Consider the following 27,119-nt stretch of genomic DNA (forward strand, 5'->3'; position numbering starts at 1 on the left):
ATGGCATACCTAATCTCTTCCTACACTACATTTTATCCTCACAGTAATCCAGAGAGTTAGGCTAGGCTGAGACACACTGATTCACCTATAATCACACGTCCCCCAATTATTTTACAGAAGCCTATCAGAAGCACTGTCCCAGCAACTTGAGTCTCTAGTGAAACCAGGCAGGGCCCTCAGAAAATTGTCCAATCCATACTATGGCCAATCTTGGTAAAAGTTAATATGGTTATTTAACATTTTCAGGGAACAGCATTTGTGGCTCCCATAGGCATTAGAATAGTAAATCGTGAGTCATACAAATCATTTTGTACTGTCAAAATACTAAGTACTAGAACTTAAAACTATTGACTTCAGTATGAAGTACAGACACATTTCTCAGAACCGAGATCTAGAACTACAACAAAAAAATTCTGAAGGACAAGATGGCACAAAAGATTTCAAACCAGCATCTGGCAAGTTAGAAATGTTTTATTTGTATAACTATGGAACAGAAGAGAAAAAAATAATTCAAACTTTGTAAAAACCTTTATTATAAATATATTTTAAGCTAAAAAGTGTGATTTTTTTATCAAATATAATCTATGGCCTTGCAAATAAAATTTTAATTGTTTAGCAGTTCTTCCACTCAATGTTTAATATAAGATGGACTCCCTTTTACTATTCTACACTCACAGTTTAGTGTCACAGTGTAAGAAGCTAAAAACTCAAGTGAAAATAAAAACTAACTATGGTATGTGTTACATGAACTGAAAACAAAACTGATGAAGAAATTGACATCCTCCTCTTGTATATATGCACGCATACATACACGTCAGTTCTGAATATAGTTCAAGCTAGTTGGACAATATTAACATGACAATTCCTTGTTTTGGAAACTAAATGCTGTTTCCCTTTCCAAGCAGAAATACTGCCAAGAAGAACTGGCAATTTCAATTTAAAACGCTAAATAGTTGCTTTTTCACACATGGCCACAAGAGGGTAGAAGTTTTCCAGAGCTGGACAATTGATGGGCCATGTCACTTATCCACTTTACTGACAGATGTGTTACTTCCACTTAAACCAGAAAGAGGTTGTGTACCCAACACCAAAGATGCAATGGAATTTGACCAGAGAGGCAGAATCAGACAATCTATTAATAGGACAATTTTTTTTGCTTAGAGCAGTCATTTATGTGCACGTGTGAAAAGGTGTCAGTGGCTGCTTGTACCCTTGAACAGAATTGTTTCAGAGCAAAATTATTTAAAAAGGCACTCCCCCTACCCTCACTAATGGGACTGCTCTAGAAGCCTCCTTGCTAGGGCACGGGTCTGACACACAAAAGAAATACTGTTTACATCTAAAAGAAGCCCCTGGTCCCTTGGAAGCATTAAATGGTTTGGGGAAATTAAGGAGCTAAAAGATACACAGAAAGGAACCCTAACGAAGTTATACAACTATAAGGCAGGAACATTCAGAATAAAAAGAGTAAGCTGAAATTTTCTACGTATTTTCTGACCAAGATGTACTTGTTTAGTACCACTGTTACTTATTAGATGCTCCAATTTTCCCTCAGACTTCAGCATTAGACTATTTTAATTCTTCTACGCCAGGGGTAGGGAACCTGCGGCTCTCCAGATGTTCAGGAACTACAATTCTATCAGCCCCTACCAGCATGGCCAATTGGCCATGCTGACAGAGGCTGATGGGAATTGTAGTTCCTGAACATCTGGAGAGCCGCAGGTTCCCTACCCCTGTTCTAGGCCATGCCCATTACAGTGATGGGGTCCCCTGAACCATTTTTGGCATTCAGAATGAAACAAATGTTATGCTGTGTGGCATATCCTCAAGCAGCTTGGCTGGATGTTCATTTTTTGAAAAAAGAGCTTCATCTATTACAGGTCCTCTTGAGGTGGGTGTCCAGTCTACAGCACAGCTTGTAAGAATGTACAACAGTTGTAGGTGGCAAAACACTGCCTCGGTTATTGACTGAAGGCTGACTTCAGCTCTCGGAAAGCTGCTCTGCGGTGCTTCCTCTCCTCTTCCTCTCGCTTCCGTTCATCCTGCTCTGCTTTGATCTCAGCTTCAAACTTACTGGCTGAAGACAATGCTTGGACCTGTAATGCAGTGGTAGAAATATAAAGAAAGAAGTCTGTCACTTCTCCAAGACCACTTAGCTATGGTGAATTATTACGCAGGCCTGATGGCATAATTTCTTGAGGAAATCCATAACAACCCAACCCCGCTAAAAGATATCTTGTGTTGGATTTCTCTACCTAATGCTACATGAGAGAATGACATAAAAAAACAGCCAGCCCTGTCCATCTAATGTGCTCAATTGTCTGTAATGGGATGACTGGAGCCAGCTATCTTGGTGTGAAGTAGATGCTATTTTGGTTCCAAATCTTCACAAATATGGTTACGTGCAGTCAAAGCTTGTGGTCACTTTGCTTTATTTTTAAAAAAATACAGAAATCATTTATTGATCAGACACCAGGAATATATTATCTGTCTGTCTGTCAATTTCTATTAGCCTGAGCTAGTCACCTGTGTAATTGGGTGGATAGTTCACTGGAAGGGAAGAATAGTTGTCACAGTACCTTAAACTGAGAGAATGCATGACCTTCCATATACATGCCAAATCTTATTTTGTAGTCATGCACAGGAATCCAAATATGTATTCAGTAAACCTGACTGATCCAATCTTCTATTTCAGCTCAACTTCTCCTGACTCAGAATTGTATCTTCCGCTGAGCACACAATGTGGAGATTTACTACCAAAGTTGTCAAAGTCAGCAGGTATACATTGTGATGAATCCCCTAACCTTGGCCATTATATGACCAACCAATACACACACACACTGCATGGAGTCCAGTGCATCAATGTTAAGCGTTTGATCCTAAACCTATCTTCTTGCGTCCACCACTTACAGAATTACAGTATTTCATATCACGATTGGAAAAGTCTCAATACTGGACAAAGTATTCCAAGTCAGTCTAAATATTCCATATTTAGGATATGCCATGCATGGGTACATGCCTAAGAGAAAAGAGGCTCGCTCTTCCCTGTCCCTCACCTTTGCATTGTAAGGGAGAATCACTCCAAGAATTTCCTCTTGGACCAAATATCAGATTTTATTTACTGAGTGTACATGCTATCTGGGAACAATCTGTAGTCAGGTAGAATCACAGAGAATATTAAACAAATGTGTCCAGGAGTGGGCCCACCCCCATTGCCAGAACCAGCCCCAGGCTTCACTGGGAGTCATAGGATGCCCACTAGGGAACCCACAGTGCTGGCAACAGGGAGAACTGCACCAACAGCAATAACCCAGTATGGGCCCTTGAAAGCCAGAACTTAACCACATCCACCAGCTGCCAAGCCAGCCAGGAGAACAGCATTATGGGCCTTGTAAGGCCCCACTTCAAACACTGCCAACGGCAGCTGGAAGTTTAAGCGGGGCCAATGGGCAGGGAAAAGAGGCTGGAGGTGCGGCCTAATGTTCCCGGGGTCACATGAGACTGTGCATTGTCACAAGAGGAATTGGCTGAGCCTGTGCAGCCCACTGCAACTGCTTCATAAGGGACTTAGAAGCAGGCCAGTGAGGTGGAAGCTGGGTTCTCTTTCCAAGCTGTACAAAAGAGACCCAGTGGAGAGGAAGAAGAACCAGGGGCTGCAAAACCCACTCCCCTCTTCAATTCTGAGGCTGTGTAAGCCCAAGCAGGACAAAGAAAGAGCTATTGCAGGCATGGTCATGGAGACCCCTGAACCCCATAAAATAAAACAAAACAAAACACATTTGCTACCTAGATATACTCACAATACATGAGCATCTCTTCACCTTGAGAGATGGGACACAGCTGCCCCTTCCCCAATCCAACATCTTGGTAAAAACAGGATAAAGACTGGAAAAAGGCTCGCACCTTTGGATCCCTATTAACATATTTCTTTCTAGTTGGGGAGTTCTTTTCTGGGGTCAGAAAGAATTGGTGGCATAAATTCAAAATCCCCTCCAAGACAACTTTTGACCAATTAGTTCCAAAGTAAAGATGAGAGGAGTGCACAAACTAGCATGTTATGTGTACAATACAGGAGGAACGTGATGCTAGGATGGAAATACACCTGATGTTTCTTCCTACAGAGATCACTGGAGCAGTAACAAAGATAATAAGAATAAAGATAATAAGAGATACCTCCCTGCCAGGAACACTGTAGCTGAGTGTTCTATTGCCAGTGCAAAACAGAACATGGCTTGTCATAAAATCCTATGAATCCCTCCATAAGAAATGCTTCATAGTATGAAGGCCAACTTGTGTTCTAGCTGGTTACACTGCAAAAAACTTGTGAAGTTCCAGTAAGCTTGTGTTTCCTTCCATTCCCAAAGTTCTAATTTTGTTTTTTTACCTTTGCTTCAAAGAAGTTTCTGGCTCCTTTTACCCCCTCAAGGGCAACATCAATCTCAGAGAGTTTAGCTAAAGCCATCAAACCACTGTCTTCTTCAAGCTCTCCAGCTGCAGCTTTGTGAAAAATGAGAAGGAACTAAAAAAGAAAGAAAGAGTGAAAAAGAATCACTTAGGAAATGTAATTGGATGAGTTCAACATACAAGCCTAAATTTTCATTACTGGATCATGCAATGTGTTAGAAAAAAATCACAGGCAAAACTGTATTCTTATTCAGAGTATCACTTGGCTACAGTTAAAGAACACTTCAATTGCTCCAGGTAATCAGGATGTTTAGCAATAAACACAGCCCTCCATCCTGATTTTATAGGGAAGCTAGTATATGCTTTTTAAGTCCTTTATCTCAGCTTGCACTGTCCTGGCTAATACCAGTTCAGGCCGAGTTCCTCAAATGCCATAAGATCTGTTGGCTCTACCCATTTCTCTTTGCTAAATTACCCTCCAGCACTTAAGGAAAGTTGCCTGAACCAGAGAACCAGGTACTAAGACCTTGTAAATGCAGGTGAAAGGTTTTATGCAGTTGGTCTGAAAAGCTTGCTGCCCTTTTTCCTGGCCACTATTCTGTTCCTCTAACAATTTTTTTACACCTTTTTGTTTTCACAGATTTTCACTTTGAACCTGGATTTCCTTCCAACAGTGCATTAATTTTGTCTGCTAATGTCTGGTAGCTAGTCCTAAACCTGCATACTTCATGGTCTTAGAGCCTGGCTGCATCAAATTAATTATGTTATATATGGGTGACTCTGTACAAACTCAGGATATGATATAGAGCTGAGTGTTTCAAGAGGAAAAGTACAAAAATGCTTTGAAATTAGCAGCAGAATGCCAGGGTTCAAAGCAGAACTGAATTCAATTAAGAAGAGTGGCCTGGTCAATACAACTTAACTGACTCGAAATTATGTTTTTGCAATATCCTTTAGCCATCTGTGCGTAGCACTGTTGTTCAACCTCAAATACCAGAAACCCCACAGGTTCATAAGAAGTTCAAGGTGTTTCAACATAAGTGTTGTAGCACACTAGAGAATTAGAGTGCAACTTCTCAGCTGAGGCCCCTTCCGCACATACAGAATAATGCAGTTTCAATCCACTTTCACAACTGTTTGCAAGTGGATTTTGCTATTCCGCACAGCTGCAAAGTGCATTGAAAGTGGATTGAAACTGCATTATTCGGCATGTGCAGAAGGGGCCTGAGACCAAGCCATGATCATCCAAAGCTTGGTAGAAAATCCAAGGACATCAGTTTTCAAACTTGTACCATATTGTTAGAAGATACCGCTTTTGTTTTGTGACTCATTATAACAAGCTTTATTCAAGGGACTTAAAAATTGTCACATAGTGGAATAATAGCCCACGGGATCACAAAGTGTGCTAACATTCACTGTCATAAGATCTTCCTGAGGTATGCCACAAAATACTTCTTTAGGTGAACAGCACAGAAGCACTGCAGATAGGAACTCAAGTCAAATGCTCTATATCATGCGTTTCTGTTTGCAATACAGTTCCAAATTATATTCTGAAGTAAATTTAAATCCTAAGTGGCATAACATCATAATCTGAAGCATGGAATACAGAACAGGGTTATAGCAATGATCTTATAAAAGGACACATTTAGGACATTCAAGTTTAAAGTTCCCACCCACCATGTTGCTGGCACTGATTTCACTGTTCATCTTGTGCAAACTTGCATTTTTTCGCTAGAGGACAGCAAAGTCACAGGATGCCAGAAACCACATCCAGTTCCTTTCATGAGGAAGTGAGGCATCTGGCAGAACTCTTTGTTCCCAAGCGCACCCCCCCCCCGCCCCCCGCCCGCTTAGCAATGTAGTTTTTCAAAGAGAAGTTTCGAAAAACTCCAAGTCTCCTGAGGGTGGGTGGGGAAGATTACAAACTTCTGGCTGTTTTCAAGCTCCAAATGTAAAATGTGTGTATTCACCCAACTGATTTTTCAGCAACAGAGTTTGACAGGCCCTTGAGCTGAATCTGAGCTGAGACAATTGCCCTGACATAGCCATTACTCATCACAGAGGCCAAAAAGGGGGTGGCAGTGGAGGGAATGGCTCTCTGACTTGGCGATCACACCCTACCCCTGTATTTCTCTCCAAGATACTCGTTTCATTCCTCATGCTGGGAGAAACTGACTGAAGTTTCCTTTGAAAACTTAAAGAATATGAAGCGGAGTCGGACCGTTAATCCATAAAGCCTAATGCTGTTTATGACTAGCAGTGGCTCTCCAGGGTCTCAGGCATAGCTCTCTCGGGCCAGCTGCCCTTTAACTAGAGACAAAGAGAACTGAACCTGGGACCTTCTGCATAGGAATCATATGCTCTGCCACATAGGTATTTTCCCTACCAAGTTCTACTGATGCCTTGTCATACTGATGAAAGAAGCCTGGTGCAAGTAAGAAGTCTGGCAATCTTTTAATGATAAGCTTGTGTAAAAATGTACTTCATGACTGAAAACTACTAATAATACAACCAACATCTTTATGTTTCTCATCCTCCAAGGAGGGCAGTGTTCTCCCCCTTCCTCCATTTATTTTCAAAATCACTCAGGAGTTAAGACTTAGAGAGTGTAACTGGTTCAAGGTTACCCAGGTGAGTTTCACGGCTGAATGGGATTTGATTTCAGGTTCTTAGGTCGATCCACTTCCCTACACTGGGTCTCTCTTTGGAAGGTAAATGCAGCTGCCAAAAAGCTTTAGATTGATTTAAATAAGAAGTTCAACTAGCTGGATAAACATTCCAATCAAGAAGTCAACTAGCTGGATAAACATTCCCGGTATAAGTGCAATCAATCCAGTGCAGCCCCCTGAAGATCTGAGACTTTCAGGACCTTGGTTTGGATCAACAGTAGTCAAATAATCCTTGCTTCTTGTCCTATACCACACTTACAAGTAAGCTTCCCAACATGCCTATTACCACCTGGATGCAGCTCTGAGATCTAATACCATTCCAATACAGAGAACATTAGACCACTGTGGGGGAACGAGACAAAGTCCTCAGATCTGGGCAGGTTCCCCTGTTTGGCTGACAGAACAGGAAAATATGCTGTTGTACCAGCTGACACAGTCCACTGTCAGCATGTGGGAATGACTCATTAAACAGCTGGGAACAGATCATACATGCAAACTGCCAAGTCCATCATCTAGGCACAGGGACTGAGCTCTATACAAATGACAAATAATTTCAGCACATGGTTTGTGGAATTATAGGTTTCAGAATATACTCCACAAACATAATGCGTTGAATCAGGGCTTCTCCAACTCTACAGCCACTCTGTGCTCTTTGGAAAGAGAGCAAAGAAACTTCATGCCACTCCAATGCGAGTAGCTAAGCCAACCAGCTGCATGTCTGTTCCCAATCAAAAATCAGTTCTTTCTTTTAAGGCCCTAAACAGCTTAAGGCTGGGGTGCTTAAAGGACCACCTCCTCTTGTACTATACAGCCCTCCAGCAAAGATTTTCATCTCAAGTCGTACTCTATGTGCCCCTGCTAGCAAAAGTGTGGTGGGCAGCAACCAGATACTCCGCTTGATTTATCATATGTTCCTTTGTTCCCGCCTCCTCCTTTCCTTCACTGTGCACTTGAGATTTAGAGGTAGACCCTTGATTTAGGGTGTCTCATCACAATTGGTTGTGACATCTGAATACTTTCATGGTTCATACTCTACAAAGGGCTTTGTTCGCAAAAAACAAATTGCAGCTTGTTAAAACACTCCAATTTAGACATCACACCAAACCACGGTTCGACTGCGCTCCTCCTAAACCAGGAATCTTCCATCTTGGCTCTATGCATGATATGGAGGATGAATGGCCACCCAAATATAAACAGGGCTGGTTCTCATCATGAACAAAATGTGTTTGTGATATACGAAAAGAGCTAGGAGGTCCTGTTCATTGTGAAACTTGCTTGTTTTCCACTACCTGCTCTGTTTTATTCTTATAGGACGTTGCTGGCAATCATCTCTTACAGGTACTTGATTTTTTACACTGATTCCAAAAGTTTTGCACTCTCTTAGAGAGAAACAGAAGGAATGGAAATTCCCCCAAGGTATTATTTCACATCCTTGTTCCAGTTTCAGTGTTTAGTTATTCAAACTTGCCTTTGCAATGGTTGCTTTTAAAAAGTTAATTTTGACCTCTGCCATTTGTCAAGAGTCCCTCAACATGTCATCAGTTGTTCCACACTATTCCAGTGAACATGCCTTTAAGCATTATGTGAGACTACACTGGAAATATCTACCATGCTACTCTGTTCATTTATTTAGAAAATGTATATGCTGCCTCTCCAGACACCGGTTCAGGGCAGCTCACAAAACAAAACAATACAACAAAATCATAAGAATAACACTACAAGAAATTATGAACAACAAGACAGAGATTTAAAAACAGCACCAAATGATTCAGCACCCTAAAATGATGTTAAAAAAACCAGTCCTCGGCCTAGAAGTAGAGCATTAAAAACAGCTTGAAAAGATGGAATCCTTGCGTCAAAAGCCTTGGCCTGGTGCATAAAGATAATAAGAGTCACCACCACTAGAAAAGTTCTATCTGTATGCTGCCCATGTATTTCTATGTGGAGCTCCTTTGAGTAGCATTAAATCACATAGTTCATCTACTTCCTGAGGCTTATTTTTAAAATGTCAAGATTAGCAGTTTTAACTTCTTTTATGTTTAATGTCAGATCAATCATCTCCTTTCATAGATACATGAGATCAAGATAGACAGAAAGATGCTCTTGTGTTTTGCTCTGCCCATATATAGGAAGGTGCCTTCAACACAGTCAGACTATTGGTCCACTGAACTCAATATTTATCCTAACTTGCAGCAAGCGCTGGTTTAATTGGAGATGGCAGGTACTGGAACTGGGACCTCCAACATGCAAAGCAGGGTGCTCTATTTCTATGACACAGTCCTTTCCCAGCCCCTGGCCAGGGCACAACAATCACAAGACTGGGTTTTTGGTTTTTTGCTCATGCAACATGCCAAGCCCAATGAAGCATTTAACTATTCATTGTCAAAAGTAGGTTCTGTTCAGATTCCCCTTGCTTAGATTTCCTCCAACTAAAAAATAAAAATAAAACCTAAATGACTTTTGAGAACACTTTTTTTTGCTGTAAGAAACTGGATTAAAGACAAACAAGATCCCAGAGCAGGTTCTATCTGTAATCATTGGGGGGAGGGGGGAAGAAGCTAAAGTTTAACTATCTAGTAGTAGGATCACAAATCTGGAAACCTTACGAAGACCTAAATTAGCTGCCCCTCCTCCTCTACTCTGATACCTCGTGGCTCTACCAGTTTTCCCTCTATGAATGTTGTGCATCAAATGTGGAAGTCTGATTCATGAGAATTTCTGAGGGAGAAGTGACAATAGGGAAGGTGAAAGGATGAACATCTTCTCTCGTCTTATATCAATAGCAGATTCCTCTGTTAGATTGGTCTGTACAGATTACAAACAAGCTAATACAAATAATGGTGGACTATATGAAAAACAGGAACTAAAGCATATGCAATACATTAAAACAACAATCAAAGCGGGGTAGGAGGGATTACTCCAAGAATGCTAACTGAAACAAAAATGGTCTTTACCTGTTTCTTTTTATTAAGAAGCTAACGTCTAAACTGGCCCCTGTTGATAGGACTGAATAAAGGAACTGCATGAAACATTCAAATTTCACCATGGAATCAATTATCAGCCTGATTATATAAAGAGGATTTCAGTAGGGAAAGTGAAAGTGAATCTAAATTGCATCAAGGTCTTAACTTTGTACTATATTTGTTTGAGAGAATGGCCAAATTTCATCTACATTTCCAACACTTCTATCCCATCTAAGGTAAGTTTTCATAAAATTCTTTCCAAAATACATATTTTGATTATGAAAATGTTCATGGGTAATTTTAAGCTGCATCATTTTGTTGCACCAATCCCTTGCTCTATTTCAGCAGTTCTCAACCTGTGGGTCGCGACCCCTTTGGGGGTCGAACGACCCTTTCACAGGGGTCACCTAAGACTCTCTGCATCAGTGTTCTCCATCTGTAAAATGGATAAATGTTAGGGTTGGGGGTCATGAGGAACTGTATTAAAGGGTCGCAGCATTAGGAAGGTTGAGAACCACTGCTCTATTTACTGCAATAGCCCCATCCAGGTCCAGATGACGACAGCCCCATTTGTCACGAAGACAGATATTCATGATAGTATTCACTTGCAATAATTACAGCAAAGCTCTTATCTTGAATTAGGGCTTTTTAGCACCTTTAAAACAGGGCTCTTACATAGTCTGGCAGTGAAGTTGCAGAGTTGTGTTGAAGACCCTCTGGTATGGATAAAAAATTGATCATAAGCCTCAGACTTAAGTGTTCTATCTAGCTGCATTAATACCTAAAGGTGTTCCACAAACTCAAGTTCCCTACAGAAACAAAAATGGAACCACTTCATTAAACAGATTAGACCTGATTTAAAACATAATGCGAGTGGTAAAAGCTGATGACACAGTGTGCAGACAGCTCTTTGCAAAGTAACTACAGAAGTGCTTAGTTAGCATACAACTGGTCCATAGCCCAGGTGGGTGTTGGTCTGGCTTGCTAATTAAGAACTAATGGCTACTTTATACAGGCAGCCACCCCACCACAGGGACGTGCACTTGCCCCACCAACCTTTTATTTCAATCTGACTCAATGAGGGAGGTTAAAGAAACCCAAATTTATGCCAGGGACAGAGCACTGTATGACAGCAAACTTTTGTATTCTTACTCCAGAAACATTTTTGCATTGTATTTCTGTTGTGCTGGATTTTACCTCACGGAAACTGAGTTTGCCATCAAAATCTTCATCTACTTCTTTGATCATGGTCTTCAAGCCCAAATGAGTCTGAGGAGCACCAAGCTTCTCCATCATCAGCTTCAACTCCATAAGGTCAATGTAACCATCCTTCCCCGAGTCATACCTAAAGGGAAAAGAAGAGATGCCATAAGACATAAATAAAAGGCTGACCAACAGGTTGTAAGGGCAATAGGTTCCTCTCTACATATAACATAGGTCAATCTAGTTACTTCCAGAGCAGGCACGTCTATTTAAGATGCTTGGAAATTCATGTGAATTATACCCTTTTCCTCTAAAAGAACCAAATGCGGTCATGTGTGCTGTGCTGGAAGTTGCAGCAGCATGCCTCTGCATTTCGAAGTAGTGCAGATTCTTGTGCAGTGTCTAACAATCTTATTTAAGTGTTGCCTTTGTCAAAATCATTATTCCCTGCACTATTAAACGTCGTACTTTCAAAAAGAACATTCATACTGCCCCAAATGGCTATGAGCAAAACTTACCTTTTTCTATAGTTGCACCCCCCATTTTGTTTCCTGCAGCAGCGAAGAGCCTACTGAATGGGGAAAAAATGGTAGGCCCAACTATAGGAAAAAGGTAAGTCTTGCTAATAGCTGTCCCCCCCCCCCCCAAGTACCACATTTAATAGTGCAAGGAATAATGATGATGATGAAGGGGTTACACGCTGCGAGAGAACAAAACTGGAGGGGGAGGCAAGCACTAGCATCCTGGTGGAGCATTCCACCACAAAGGAGATCCAGGAAAATATGGCAGAAACATCTTCTGCGTTCTTTTGGTGGAAAGGGACATAATATCAAGTGTTCTATACAACCTGAAAAATAAAGGACAACATAAAATAAAGCAGGAGTCCAGTGGCTTCCAACTATCACCTGTTAACACACCAAGCAATACCTTGTACACAATCTAGCATTACAAACAGGTAAACATTCGTATTGCAATATCCACTCAAAGCCAGAAACAGCTTGATAGAGGACAATTACAATGGAGATAACTACAGAACACTACTGGTTATCATTTGCAGCTCATAGTTCAAATTGTCCAACCCATTATTAACAAGCCGCAGCCCAGGCTTCAATAAGAACCTAAGAACAGAAGAAAGGCCATGCTGGATCAGACCAAGGCCCATCAAGTCCAGCAACACAGTGGTCAACAGGGTGCCTCCAGGAGGCCCACAAATGAGACAACTGCAGCAACATTATCCCGCCTCTGTTACACAGCACCTAAGATAATAAGCATCTTCTTCGGATACTGCAGAATTTAACTTCAACAAGACTAGGGTGGCAGATTTTTCCTTGCTCACAGATAGCCTCTGATCAAAAAATTCTCACAACAGTGTATCACCTAAAAGAAATACAAACTGAGGAACCTAGCGCTCCAACAAACCTAGATGTCAATTCTGTCCTATAACAGAATAACTATAACAGGATCTACTAAAATCAGATAGATCATCTCAAGCTCATTTACTTGCTCACCCCTCTAATGTGTCAACAATATTCTTGTCTAGACTGGATGAACAGTTCACTCCTTGCATAAAATAAATGGGCAGAAAGCTGATGCTTAAAATGACAATATTTTGTAACCAGTGATTGAATATTTTAGTTTTCCAGGGCATTTTGCTGCTGACCCGACAATTACTATTCTCCTATAGAATTCAATGAGAAATAGTTGAATTAGCATTCATTAAGACATTTAATACTATCCCACTAAATTTTAATAAGGGCCTATTTCTTACCTGCAATAGGTGCTAATATCATTGCACACCCACCTTTTACAATTATTAATAAATTCAGCAACACCAGCATACTTTTCTAATTGGATCATGCATCTTTATGGCAGGGTTCACCCAGGACTACACCTATTTTATTGTTAAATCTACTTCATATGCCTAACAACAGATGGGAGCGGTTCTCATCTATTCAAAAGTAGACTGATTACTCTTTTGATTGGATATTGTTTTAAAGGCTTCTCTTAATTGTATCACACCAACTTTCACCTCTCTGTTCCCTGCAGCTTTGAGCATACATACTTTTGCCTAATGAAGTCATAATAATAAATACTTCATGCATTTGAGGAAACGAGCTCTGACTCACAAAAAAGCTTACTCCGGAATAAATTTTGTTAGTCTTCAAGATGCCACCAGGCTCCTGATTTATTTTGCTCTGACAGACTACCCATCTGAATGTATAATGCAGTTCTCCGGTATTTGGGGGTGTTTTTTGGAAAGGGGGGAGATCCTAGTCAAAACTCCAACTTCAATCTTCAAGGCAGAACTGTTCCTTTCAAAAGGGCTGTAAGATATCTTTTCAATGGTGTTCAAATTTATAGATACTTCATTCAATATGGAGATGCTCATGAGACTTTTGATATCTGGGTACAACCAGATATTTGGAAAGAACTGTTCTAAATGAGGAATGTTTGAAGAACCATCAGAAAGAACACAGGAAAGTTTTCATTATATCTACATTGCAGAACATGTTCCATGGTGAACAGTGAGGGTCAAATGTTATTTGCCACAGCTTTTTATTATTAAAAACGCCATAAGGCAGGTAACTGAAGACAGTAGGAAAAAAGGATGACTGAACATGGGATGGATTGACTCAGTTAAGGAAGCCATAGTCTTCAGTTTGCAAGACCTGAGCAAGGCTGTCAACAATAGGATACTTCAGAGGTCATTAATTCATAGGGCTGTATTAAGTTGGAAATTACTTGACAGCACATAGCGCACACACGAGACAGACCCAAATATATGCCACTAACTCTTTAACATATATCCATTTCCCCATTAGAAACCCCAAAACAACAACCAATGCTTGGACCAGACGTAGAAAAATAGCATTTAAAACATTTAATTCTGTAGCAGCAAAAGTCCAGCCACGGTCAGTAACATAACCAAGCACTTAGGGTTTGGTTAATATGCTCATATTGTCTAAAAAGCAAACTAGAGCTTTACTGAGAAAATTAGAAAGATGTTTAAAATCAAGCAGAATTACAGCTTGGAAATGAAAAGTACACAGAAAATAACATAGATCACTCTCTACACACTCACTGAAGTCCTACATAGCGTAGTTGTTCTTTAGACCTTAAGGTTCAAAGCTTAAGCAAAATTCTCTCTGGCAACAAGTGTTAAGAAGAATCGCTGTTACTCAAAAGACTCTGTGGGAAATGCTGGAGACTCCTTTCAACCAGTACTCGGGCTGCCCTGACCAAATCTTCCAGGTTTGGAGCAACTTGCTTCCTCCCAACACAAATGAATAGTTCACCCATCCCAGCTAGAAGATTCTCAGCTGCATCCAATGTTCTCAGAGTTGACCTAAGAACATGTCCTGGAAGATAAGCAATTACAAAAAAACATTCTGCACCTGGCTGAACTTGCAGCTAGTTAAACTCTAGAACTCTAGAATTTAAGTTTCTCTTAAATTGAGTGCTTTCTTGACACATCCTAATATAATATAACATTGTGCCTCTGGTGATATGAGAAATGAATCAAGATTGCCATGTTCGAGGAGAGGCTGCACTGGCTGGACAACTTCAAGGATTCCTGGATAACGTAGATTATTTGGATCACTTCCAATCTAGTTACAAGTGTGGTTTTGGGACCAATGAAGTCTTAGTCACCCAGGTGAACAGCTTGTACAAGGAGATGAACAGAAGACAGCACCTTCGCTGATTCTCCTAGAACTCTCAATGGCCTTCAATATCATCAATTATGGTATGCTTCTGGACAGACTTTTAGGTCGGGCACTATTTTGCAGTGGTTGAAGTCCAGTGGTGGGATCCAAAAATTTTAGTAACAGGTTCCCATGGTGGTGGGATTCAAACAGTGGCGTAGCGCCAATGGGGCTGGGTGGGGCAATCCGGGGGCGGGGCATTGCTGAGCGGGGCTGTGGCAAGGATGCAGCCGCTGCGCCGGTCCTTGGGCAGGAAATGAATGCACGCCGGCTGCCACGCACGCCGGCTTACCTCCTGCTAGACTGCTTCAAGTTCTGTGCGCTACTGCTGAGGAGTAGAGGAGGGGTGTAACTAAGGCAAAAATCACGTGACAAAATCTCCAATTAGTAACCCCCTCTCGGCACACACAAATAATTAGTAACCTACTCTTGGGAACCTGTGAGAGCCTGCTGGATCCCACCTCTGTTGAAGTCCTACCCTGGAAGGCAGGTTTCATAAGGTGTTGCTGGGGAACTGTTGAACAGCCCCTTGGATTTAGGCATATGAAGTCCTACAAGGCTCTCTCTTGTCCTTCATGCATTCAGAATTCACATGAAACCACTGGATAAGGTGATCTAAAGATCTGTCCTGGGTTGGCACCAATACATGGATGGTACACAATTCTATCTCTCAATTCCACAGGATGCCAGGGAGGCTGTGGAAACTCTGCACTGGTGCCTAGAGGCAGTTTTAGGATGGGTGTGGCCTAGTAAACTGAAGGTTAATCCCAACTTGACAGAGGTGCTACTCCTAGACAGAAGATATGACCTAGGATTTAAGGAGTCACCACCTGTTTTGGATAGGGCTGCACTTTCCTTGAAGGCACTTGGGACCTAATAATGGATTAGTAGGTAGCAGCTGTGACCAGGAGTGTCTTTTACCAGGCTGACTAGTTAGTCAACTGTGGCCTTTCCTAGGCAGAAAACATCTGGCCACTGTGATGCATGCCCTTGTAACATCTAGATTTGTCTACTGCAATGCACTCTAAATAGGGCTACCCTAGAAAAATGTTCAGACATTTCAACTAGTAACAAATGCTGCAACCACAATGTTGACTGGACTAGGTCATAGGGACTATGTCCTATCTTGGTCCATCTGCACTGGTTCCCAATTTGTTTCTGGTTCCCATTCAAAGTGCTGATGTTAACCTTTAAAGCTCTATACAGCTTGGGACCAATATACAAAGATTGCTTACTCCCATATAAACCACCACTGATACCTTCCAAGGCTGTTTTTCAAGTTCTCCTGAGATTAGGTGGATGGAAATTCAAGAGAAGGCCTTCTCAGTCATGACACCAAAATTATGAAACTCTCTCCTTAAGGATATTTTTCTGCCCCTTTTGCCACTCTCTTCTGTAATCAAGTGAAAACTGTGGGGAAGGGGGGGCATGTCAGACATTCCCTCTGTAATCCTTTCTTCTTGCCCTTTTAAATTATTGTTTTTCTGAATTTTTCATATGTATATTCATTTTGGTTTTAAATTTTTAATGATGTCTATTTTACTGTTACCCTTTTTGGTGGCCCAGGTGGGGTTGAAAGGCAGGGTACAAATTTTGGAAATAAATACATCTCTGGAAATCCAATTCTCTTGCCACTTAGGCTGTGTTTGTGAAAGTGGATTTTACTTTGGCACTAGCCAAGAAAGGAATACCATCTGTCACTTTGGATGACATTTAGGGTACTTCTGTCAAACAAGGACATTTTGCAAGAAAAATGGTAGCCCCACAGGGGTTAACTAACTGTACTTGGGATCCACATCCATCATAACAAGTCTCACGTATCTGTCGTTCTAGCACACAAGCAGTACAAAGCAGGGATTGTGAGAAAGTGGGTCTTGCCAGCAGTGGGCTGAGATGGCAAAGCAAGGCACTGCCCTTGCGGGACAATAGGTATTCAGTGCACTGTACCCAAGCCAGCCTTCAAAGCAGTTTTCCAAAACTGTTCAGCCTCTATAAACTAAGTGGCTACAGAATACTCAGTCTGTTCTCAATTCAGCAGGACTCAGGCAGCAGATGAAACAGCTGAATAGCACAAAAGAAGATAAGGTCTTGTCTTTACAAAGTCCTGAGAAGTAGAGCTGAGATATTTTTTTTAAATCCAGTCTGTGGGTGTGGAATGAGAAAAGCAAACTTGTTTTTCCAGACCAAAAAGAGATTGGTGCAGATTCCTGCATAGAGTGAAGCTTGCATAATATAGCTGGACTACAACATTCTTTGCAAATGGAGAAGATGTTTTAATGCCCCATATATAGCCATTCCAGACCTATATCAACTGATGCTACCTCTTTGTCAAGAAGGTGTGAAATTACAGAAAGAAATGCAAGTACCTCTCAATGTTACAAGCAGTGTTAAAGAGGAAAACAGTCATAATACAAGGAACACACTGTCTCTTTGTTAGTGCCTCCTTTGCTCCTGAAGAATAAAATGAATTATTTATGTGAAATATATTTTTTTTAATCTACCATTCTTGTTCAAGCTTCTTCTAGGGGATTTGATTACATCTTTCTTGTTGAAAACAGAGCTAAAAACCATGAAAAATATCAGTGACAATAGTATGAAATTGTAAGGTGCTAATGTGACAGGCCTTACATACACAAATCTAAAAAATAATTTTGGATAAATCAACAAGTGGTAAATTAATAGAAGCCAAACTGGATAGCATTACCTAATAGTTGAAGGACTCTAATCCCCATAAACAAACACCAATTAAGAGATGCTCTTCTTCCAAGACTAACCTGCTTTTCTGCTGCTCTTGGCCTTACAAGGACCTGGGTGTTCCTGACAGCTTTTGGACTAATTGTTGCTTTTTATATTTTCAAAGGAAGAGACTCAATTTTCTGCTTCTTCATTCTAGGAGACTATAATGTATCTTGGGCTCCTTCCGCACATGCAGAATAACGCATTTTCAAACTGCTTTCAGTGCTCTTTGAAGCTGTGCGGAATAGCAAAATCCACTTGCAAACAGTTGTGAAAGTGGTTTGAAAACACATTATTTTGCGTGTGCGGAAGGGGCCTTGGACCCACCACCATTCTATTCGTTTTAAAAGAAAGCTACCAACTGCAGACTGAGATTCTTCCATCATCAACTGAATGACCCAACACACTTTTTAAACCATCCAACCTGATGAAGAGCTCTGGGGATTTCGAGGGCTTGCACTCATTATTTTGTGATATTTTGTTTTGTTTTTGTTGTAATTGAAAATTGACTGACTGGTCATTTGTACACACACATTTTATTTAATACCAGCTATATTGAGTTGTCACCCTAAACATTCACAAATATCCATCTCTGTTACACTCTATGTATTCCGTTAACTTCATACAAACAGCAAAGCTACATACTGTAAGCCCTGTCCCCACCAATGCTTAACTAGATAGCTTAACTGCAGTTCCAAACCACAGAAGAGATTTACAATTAGAGGCTTACATCACAGCTTGAAACATTACTTAAATATCACCACGTGTACACAAAATTGATGCCTGTGAATAACCTATTAAATAGAACTAAGGCTGCAAAGACTGCAATACAGTATTTGATAATGTAATACAAATCTTCCAGTACAGAATCTATTAACAATTAACTTGATTATAATAATGAATATTCATTATGTTAATTTGCAACTATGTTAAGTTAAAGATTGTTTAGAAACCCATCTCCAATTCCTTTCCCAGAGACATTAAAAGTCATGAAGGTACACAAGTGAACCAACTTGAACAAACTGAAATCTGCAATTTTGTGTGTGCGTGCGTGCGTGCGTGCACACGTTAAATGAATTGAACAATTTAGCCACTTGGTACCTGTTCTGGAACACAAAAGGTGAACCAAAAATGAGTGCTTATGTCTATGTTTACTGTTCGAATAGTTTTTTGCCCTTCCCACAGCTTTAGAAAATGGTTGGTGTGATGAACAGGAATTTTCCCATAGCCTTTTCATAGACAGTACTGTAAAGAATAACTGTCATTGTGGCATGAAAAAAGCTTCTTTCACAACCACAAGATTCAGAACTCATTTGATATTGCTTTATTGTAATCATTAATTGCTTGTTTTTTCTTGCCTGAACTGGACAAATCAGGATATCAATCATTTAAAAAGTGAAACCCCAAACATCATGTTTATCCTACTGAAGGGTATAAAACAGGCCTTGACAGATTTTCTATGAATCTAGGAGCCATCCCTAAAGTTTGTAATCAAATTTATCCATAACAAATACAATAAACCCGTAACAGGTTTATCAAGCAAGTCTTATGCAGAGGTCTTCCATATCACCAACTACCTGTTCTTTTAAAATGGAGAATGTGAAGGTCAAACTTGAGACCTTCTGCTTGCCAAGTAGATGCTGTACCATTTAACCATGCTCCCTCTCCCACATAGGCCGCACTGGGAAGTGACAACCATGCAATTTACGCAGGAAAGCTACAGTTGTGCAACTTGCCAAGCTCTGTGGGGAAATAGGAGCCAAGCAGCTCAATAAGAAAAATGTCTCTAATATTCAGTGGCAACTGGGTCCACAGAAAGCTGGGTAGGGGTTAAGGACTCCTTCAACTTCTTGTTACCACAAGGAACTCTGCTCAAGCTCTGAGGAACCAGCTACAGCATAGGTAATTTGTTTTGATTAGTGCAACTTTATTGCTTGTCATTTGAATACCTTTGCGCTGTTGTTGCTGTGTCTTTCCTCTGTATTGTTTTGCCTTCCCCTTTCACATTTTGAATCCAACCACCCTTTCTCTTTTTCTCTTTTACAATAAACCTTTTTATAGGACTTTGGGGAGGGGGTCTTCACTGACTACAATCTATTTCTCTGGGACATTTCTTTTGATCTCTTCCCCATGTGCCAGACTGCACAGATGCTACCAGGTTAGTTATAAGTTAGTTTGTTATTGCTCTAGTACTGCACTGGAGGAAGGTCTTCTTAGAGAGGAATCAGGGTTCTGGAGGTCTCTCAGGGAGGTCCTTGAGTAGGTGGCATGGGTAGCTTTGAGCTCTCTTGTTCTTTGTAAAGAAGCTCCCCTTGGTCTAAGGATGTTTTCCAGAAGGAAAGACAGCATTTCCCCCTTCCTACCTGAACAACTTGCCTGTATCATATTGAGCCTGTTAAGTTGATGTGGTCAGGAGCTTGCTTTCTGTTCTTATATTCAGTGGTACATTGCAATACTTCTCTGACTTAAACCATTAAAAAAGATCTAAGTGGATTAAACCTAACTGATCAATTCTTCTCAAAAGACCAAGGTAGAATATTGGCTGCATCCACACACTGTCAAATGATGCAATACAGAAATCATCTGAAGCAGCGCCACCTTGTCCAAACAGAAAACGCAGTTTGTGAATGACTGCTATAGCACAATGATAGCACAATTGCCAATTATGTGTGTGGATGCAGCCTTTAGGTAGTACGCAAGCAGAAGTTGCTCAACCTTCAGTCACTCTGTTTTAAGTGGCAAGACAGGAAGTTTGTGAACATATTTGTGCCAGCTATAGGAGATCGAGGTAAGATTTATGTTCCTCCTCTGTTGCAGGTATTTTGCCTGGGCAGGCAAAGGGTTCTTGGCCCTTAGCTTGCAGTTTGTGATCCTGAGTTGCCAGCCCACTGAAACTAGCAAAAACCAGTTTTAAATGGTGCAGTATACATTTTTTTTAAAAGTGTCTAAATTGTTTTTCCTCTTTTTGGTAAGCCACTTTGCATTGCCTGTGGGGAGAAAAGTTTAAATGTTTAAACAAACATACATTTCAAAACACACATCCAAAAGGAAACAGTTCATTGAAGAAGGGGGACTAAATACAACTCAAAGTCTTCATAGGATACATAAAAATAGACAACCTGTGTTACACTATGAGGCCAAAGGATCACATTAGATATGTGTCCCATTTTCATGGAGCATACAAATAAATTCAAGATCCAAGCAGGGTAGAAGTGACCCACTCCAGACAAGGGGTGGTTAATTAACAGAACAAGAAATATAGTGTAACTCACAAATAATTACTTCCTGTACTGAAAAGGCAGGTAAGAGATTACTGTAATCTTAGGTGCCTTCAGAGTTCCTCAGTATTCAATTTCTAACTTTCAGCGGGTAACTTCTTTGACTACTTTGGATAACTTCAGCGGGTAACTTCTTTGACTACTTCAGTGCTGACAAACATGTGGAAGTTCTTTGAAGACTCAGCTACAACTTCTTCCTCTCCAACAGGGTGATGACTGATTCCAGTGTCATATGATTGCTCTCTTCCCAGCATGCATTGATAATGAAATGATTCAGGCTTTGATTCCGTAAATCTGGCACATTCCTTATATAATTAAATAAGACTGTTTTTAATAAAGGCAGAAAAATTAGGCATGAGTAGTAACAGAAATTCTTGCTCCATTCTTTAGGTGAATTACACAAACTGCTTTTTGTCTCAAAAACACACATACATTCTCCAAAAATAAAAAGAAATAAAGCCATGGCCTGGATCCAGACTAAATTTTTATGCTAATATAAGAGAAGACGTAATTTCTGCCAATTCCTCCTTCCTTCTACAGACCCCATATTTGCTCCTTATGCCATTTATAATGCTTCCCGCCCCCCCTCCAGATTATTTTGGGTAGTTCAATGGGATGGAGTGGGAGAGGGGAAGTAGAAAAGTTCAGTTGTACTAATGGAAATGACTGCCATTAGCAGAAAACTGAGTCTGGATCCAACCTCACATCTATAGTGCCCCAGATTATTTTCATAGACTAGTACTATTAAAATAAATGTCTTAAAGATTTGTGGTGCAGTAGTTGGAGTAAGATCTGGGAGACCCAGGATCAAATTCCTACTCTGCCATGGAAAAGTGTCAGCTGGATTACCTTGGGCTCTTCACACAATGTTGGCCTAGCCTACATTCCCTAGCAGAAGACCCCTGATCAAACAAATCCCTTCCAACTACTCATAAACTATCTGTTGTTTGTGGACAAAGAATAATGGGCAACATTTTAAAGAAGCAACATTTCCTTTTCCTTGGTCGTTTTTAATGTTTCTTGCCAAATTAAGACAGCAATAAATAAATTTACACTATACAGACTGGATAGTGACATAGATAAGTTGCAGCACAAGAGACTTGACAGCAGCTGGGGGGCTCAGAAAGCTAGGCAAGGCTTCAAAAATACATATTAAAACTATGGGAAGAAACCCATTTCAAAGTATCCAGCATGGTGTAATAATTAAGAGTGAACCAAGTTTGTTTCCCCACTCCTACACAAGAAGCCTGCTGGGTGAACTTGGGTTAGTCACAGTTCTTTCAGCCCCACCTACCTCATAAGGTGTCTGTTGTGGGGAGGGGAAGGGAAGGAGTTTGTAAGCCGCTTTGAGACTCCTTAAAGGTAGAGAAAAGTGAGGTATAAAAACCAACTCTTCTTCTTCATATAACCCCAAAGAACGCAAATTTGTTGGTTACATGCCAGACAGTGGTAAATGGGCACTCCTGCCCATAGTTGGTTGCCACAGTCATAGTTGGTTACTGCAATTAAATCCTGAATGCCCTTCAGATTTCCCTGCTATACTTACAGCTCAAATCCTATCTCAACTGGCAGTCTTTATTTCTACCTAATCTTGGATAAGATGCCTGTGTTGCTGTGATACACAGTAATTTCCTTCCTGTTTTCTTTATCTTCACTGCAAACAGAAGGAATGTTTCAAATCTGGAAACTCCCACAAGAGACTCAATTTCATTAGCAAGAAGATTGAAATGAATCAGATTATCTATGCTGACATTGTTATCATGATTTGCATTTGTAAATTACAAGGTGACTGATCTCACTGGGATTCTCTGAGTTTAAATTTCCAAATGATGACCACGGGGTTGTGTTTCACATGTTAATAATACAAAAAGTAACAAATAATTAGGTTCCTTGTACATGTACCAGAAATCCTGTAGGTACTTGTGAAGCTGTTTGCACGTTATATTTTGTGGGCTTTTTCTAATGTATATTAGACTCAAAACTGATTCATACATAAACATACATGTACTTGATGTCTCAAACATCACTTGACCTCTCGTATCACTTACTTAACTCTCTGGTATTTTCAGCAGGTTCTATGGAAATGTCTCTATTGAAATGTGTGACAAGTAGGAACCCTTAACGAAGACATCTTACCCCCCCCCCCCATTATTTCCTTTTCCCGTTGATGAAAGCCCCCATAGCCCCCATTCAATTTCTCCTTAGGGTTGCTAGCAACAGGTTGTTACATTCCTGGAGATTGAGGATATAGCCTTAGGAGGTAAGGTTCGGGGAGGGAAGTGACCTCACCTGGGCATAATGACATACCAGTCCGGCGTTTCCTTCTGGTGACTCATTCACTCCTTCTCAGCTATCCACCAATCTATCTTTTATCTACCTCCCATCTTCAGCAATATTTATTATTTATTTATTTTATTTTTACCCCACTGTTCTCCACTGTAAGGACCAAAGCAGCTTACATTATTCTCCTCTCCTTTGCCTCTTTATCCATACAACAACCCTGTGAAGTTAGGCTGAAATTATGTGACTGGTCCAAAGTCACCCAATTAACTTCCATAACAATATGTGGATTCAAGCCTAGGTCTCACAAACCTTATTCTGAAGGTCTAACTGCTATACCATGAAGGCTTTCTTAGGATGGCTCCTGTTGAACACCAGCAAGCTGTCGGACCAAGTTGAGTCATGCCAGTCGGGTGACATCAAATTACAAAGGTTGTCTCAAAGCCTAGATTTGCCAACTTTTAGGTGGGCCCTGGAGATTTCCCAAAATTACAACTGAACTCCAGATGAGAGATCTGCCCCCTTGGAGAAATGGCTGCTGTGGAAGATAGTCTCTGTGGCATTGTATGCTGCTGTGGCCACTCCCCTCTCCAAACCCTGCCCGTCTCAGACTCTACCACAAAATCTACTGGGACTTCCCAACTTGGACCTGGCAACCCTAGCCAGGCATGGCTCAAGAAGTCCTGCCACAAAGACTAAAATAGGCCTAGAAACACCCCGGCCCGTTCCCCCAGCCTTTCACTGACTCAACCAAGCCTTTGAATACTATGGTTTCCTAGCAACTGCCACTGAGGAAATCCATTTGTTAAAGCTACAGGCGCTCCTTTTATAATTCTGGGTTTAAAAAACCCAATCCATTTTTTAAAATTTCAGATTGGCTATTAATATATGGATGTCCAGTTATCTGCATGAATATCCATCCATAAATCAATTCCTTTACCTGTCTAATCCTGGGCTTCTTCAATTGCTACCTGTTAGGGAATGGTCTTTCAGAGTCTGTTTGCAAGGTCCCAACTCTAATGGTCTGCCATAGTGCCTGTAAGATAATCCTCTGATTAAGAGTTTTCTCATGAGGGAACCTTGTTTTACACAGGCCTCAAGTGGTTTGTCAGGCTATTAATACAACTTGGGAGTTCTGTGTTTTTTATGGTTTTTTTAAGTATGTTTTTCTGATCTTATGGTTATGATTGCAAGCTGCTTCTGCTAAAAATATTTATACCTCTTTTCTTAATTAGACAAATGAATGGACAATATCATTCTTTCTAAGCAATGCTGTATCCTCCATAAGGAATGGATGTTGCTCTGCACAATACCTGAGTGGCCTCATGCCAGTGGTGTTATTTTCTGTCTCTTGCTCCTAAAGTTTACTGATTACCAAGTCCCCAGGCCCAGAGGCATATCTAAGGAAATTGGAGTCCAGGGACAAAATCTAAATTTTACCCCCCCCCCCCCCCCCGGCCTCCCATGGACGGCCGCCCTCCCTCACTGTGACCAAACAATTATTTTTTACACCAGGTCATTTCAAAGTCACCATCACATTATAGAACATGCCCCAACTCACAAATCTGAACACAGCAATGGGCCATGCCACACAGCAAAAATTAATTTAAAAAAAAACGTTTTCAAAATGCTTTCAAAATGTTTTATTACTGCTGTGAAAAGATGTTAAACAGCATCACTTTCAATGTTGTTTAAACTGGGGACCCCAGATTCTCCCTTTAAGGTGGATTTAAAAGGAGAATCTGGGCTCCCTAGTTTAAACAAGTGATGCTGGAATCCATCCCCAAACAGCATCACTTTCAATAGTGCTTAAACTAGGGAGCCCAGATTCTCCTTTTAAATCCACCTGAAAGGGAGAATCTGGAGTCCACAGTTTAAACAACATTGAAAGTGATGCTGTTTTGGAGTGGATTCTCCCCCACCCTAAAACAGCATCACTTTCAATGTTAAACTGGGGACCTCAGAGTCTCCTTTTAAATCTATGCTGAAGGGGGTGGATTTAAAAGGAGAATCTGGGAAAATTTGGGGGGTGCAATTATTGTCAGGGGTGCAATTATCAGGCCTGCTGTCAAGGTGCAATTATTAAGCTAGCAGCACCAAAATTTCAGAGTATCTTCAGGAGACTCTCCTGATGATACCACCCAGGTTTGGTGAAGTTTGGTTCAGGGGGTCCAAAGTTAAGGACCCTCAAATGTGTAGCCCCCATCTTCTATTAGCTCCCATTGGAAACAATGGGGAGGGGGGCACCACTTTTGGGAGTCCATAACTTTGGACCCCCTGGACCAAACTTCACCAAACCTGGGTGGTATCATCAGGAGTCTCCCGAAAAATTCCTGAAATTTTGGTGCTCTTAGTCTAAAACCTGCCAAAAAACGGAAAAAACACTAAAAATACAAAAACCCACAAACAAACCTGCATTTTTTGTGGATCATTTATGGATCATTTCCCTGTCATAATTGTTCTTTTCCCCTGCCTCCAAAAAACCCTAGTTCTCATCATTCTTCCCCCTTATTGAAAAAGAAAAGCCTGGGAGGGCTAACATAGCGGGTGGGGGAAGAACTTTCTTTTGCACTCTTGAGATCTAACTATGCTGTTATTAATGTTCTGGGAAAGATAGGATCTGAAGTTCCAGAAAGGAAAGGGAGAAAGAAAAAAAAGATGGAGATAGATGAGAGAAAGAAAACAGAGAAAGGAAAGAAAGATGCAAAGAGAGAAAGAAGAGAAAGGAGAGAGAGAACTCCTTTCCTCATAAACCTTCCAACCGTGATGTCTAGTTTGTCCTTTCCTATTATTCGTCTCTGCCTTTCTAAACCACTTTCCATGGAAGTCTGGAGGCTCTGCCATTCACAATGCCAATCATTCAGCCTGTTAAGCTGTTGTCAAACTTGAGGAGAAACAGAACAGGTAACAAGTGGATATTAAACAGCTCACTGGCCTCTGGAGAAATTCTTATCCGTCCCACCATTTCTTCATGCCTTCTTTGACACTAGTATGAATCACTCTAAAACATGCTCTCAGAATTCCATTTTTTAAACCATTCAGGTTCTGGGCTAAGAAAAACAAAAATTGGATACAGGAACCATTTACTGTAAATAAATCTGCATAAGTTTACTAAATATCACAGAATTACATGGGCAGAGAAAAAAGAGAGATGAAAATTTCAAGATGGACATGATGCCCTGAGAACTAATCTATGCACACTTCTATGATTTCATGTTATGCACCCCTTGACCCATTCTGCAAAGAGTTTAGGGTGCTATACATGACCCTTATTGTTGTGAGGATAGGTCAGATTGAAGGTAGGTCAGGTTGAAAGAACATTGCTGGCTCAAAGTCCCTAAATGAGGTGAATGGCTGAGTGGGGATTTGACCTTGTGTCTCCTCTGTCATAGGCCAACACTCTAACTACTTTATCACACTATCTCTCACAACAGCTCTCTGTGTCAGAAGATACTTTACAAAAAGCAAAACAAAATCCTATTTTTCTTAGCACTGGAATGTATTCACTGAAACTACAAACTTTTTAATGCATTTAAATATATTCTTGGGGGTCTGCTAATATAGTTCAGTGATGTGATGAATGCAGAAAATGGGTTTATGCATATTTTTACATTCATGTGCCATGACCCAGAAACGTACATGTGCAAGACTCTGAATAACTCAAGAAATAACAATAAAAGTATTATTGCATGTTTTGATTCTCTTCTGCTTGCTACTGCTGATACAGCCCAACTTAACTTCCTGACCCTTGTGAGATTTTGGTCAGCATTTCTTTGTTAAAGAGTTGTGAGATCTGAGTAAGCCAGACTTTACTTCTCTTAAGTTTTTTTTTTGAGGGGGAGGGGTCAGGAACATTTAAAATCTTGTCAGATTTTTCTGCAA

At 40.7% G+C, this 27,119-nt stretch overlaps 1 protein-coding gene across 1 annotated transcript in view; it reads right to left on the bottom strand.

The window, feature by feature from the left end:
* Positions 1-453: 453 nt before the first annotated feature.
* EFHD1 (EF-hand domain family member D1) overlaps positions 454-27,119 on the bottom strand; it is a 33,345-nt gene continuing 6,679 nt past the window's right edge. Inside the window, exons 2-5 of the mRNA XM_048506437.1 lie at positions 11,234-11,381; positions 4,385-4,519; positions 1,707-2,096; positions 454-1,646 (exon numbers count right to left, since the gene is read on the bottom strand). Of these exons, the coding sequence (XP_048362394.1) occupies positions 1,962-2,096; positions 4,385-4,519; positions 11,234-11,381 (418 nt within the window). The 3' untranslated portion in view covers positions 454-1,646; positions 1,707-1,961. The remainder of the gene's footprint in view (positions 1,647-1,706; positions 2,097-4,384; positions 4,520-11,233; positions 11,382-27,119) is intronic.

The sequence above is a fragment of the Sphaerodactylus townsendi genome, linkage group LG08, assembly GCF_021028975.2.
Source record: "Sphaerodactylus townsendi isolate TG3544 linkage group LG08, MPM_Stown_v2.3, whole genome shotgun sequence".
In the NCBI taxonomy this organism is placed as follows: domain Eukaryota; kingdom Metazoa; phylum Chordata; class Lepidosauria; order Squamata; family Sphaerodactylidae; genus Sphaerodactylus; species Sphaerodactylus townsendi.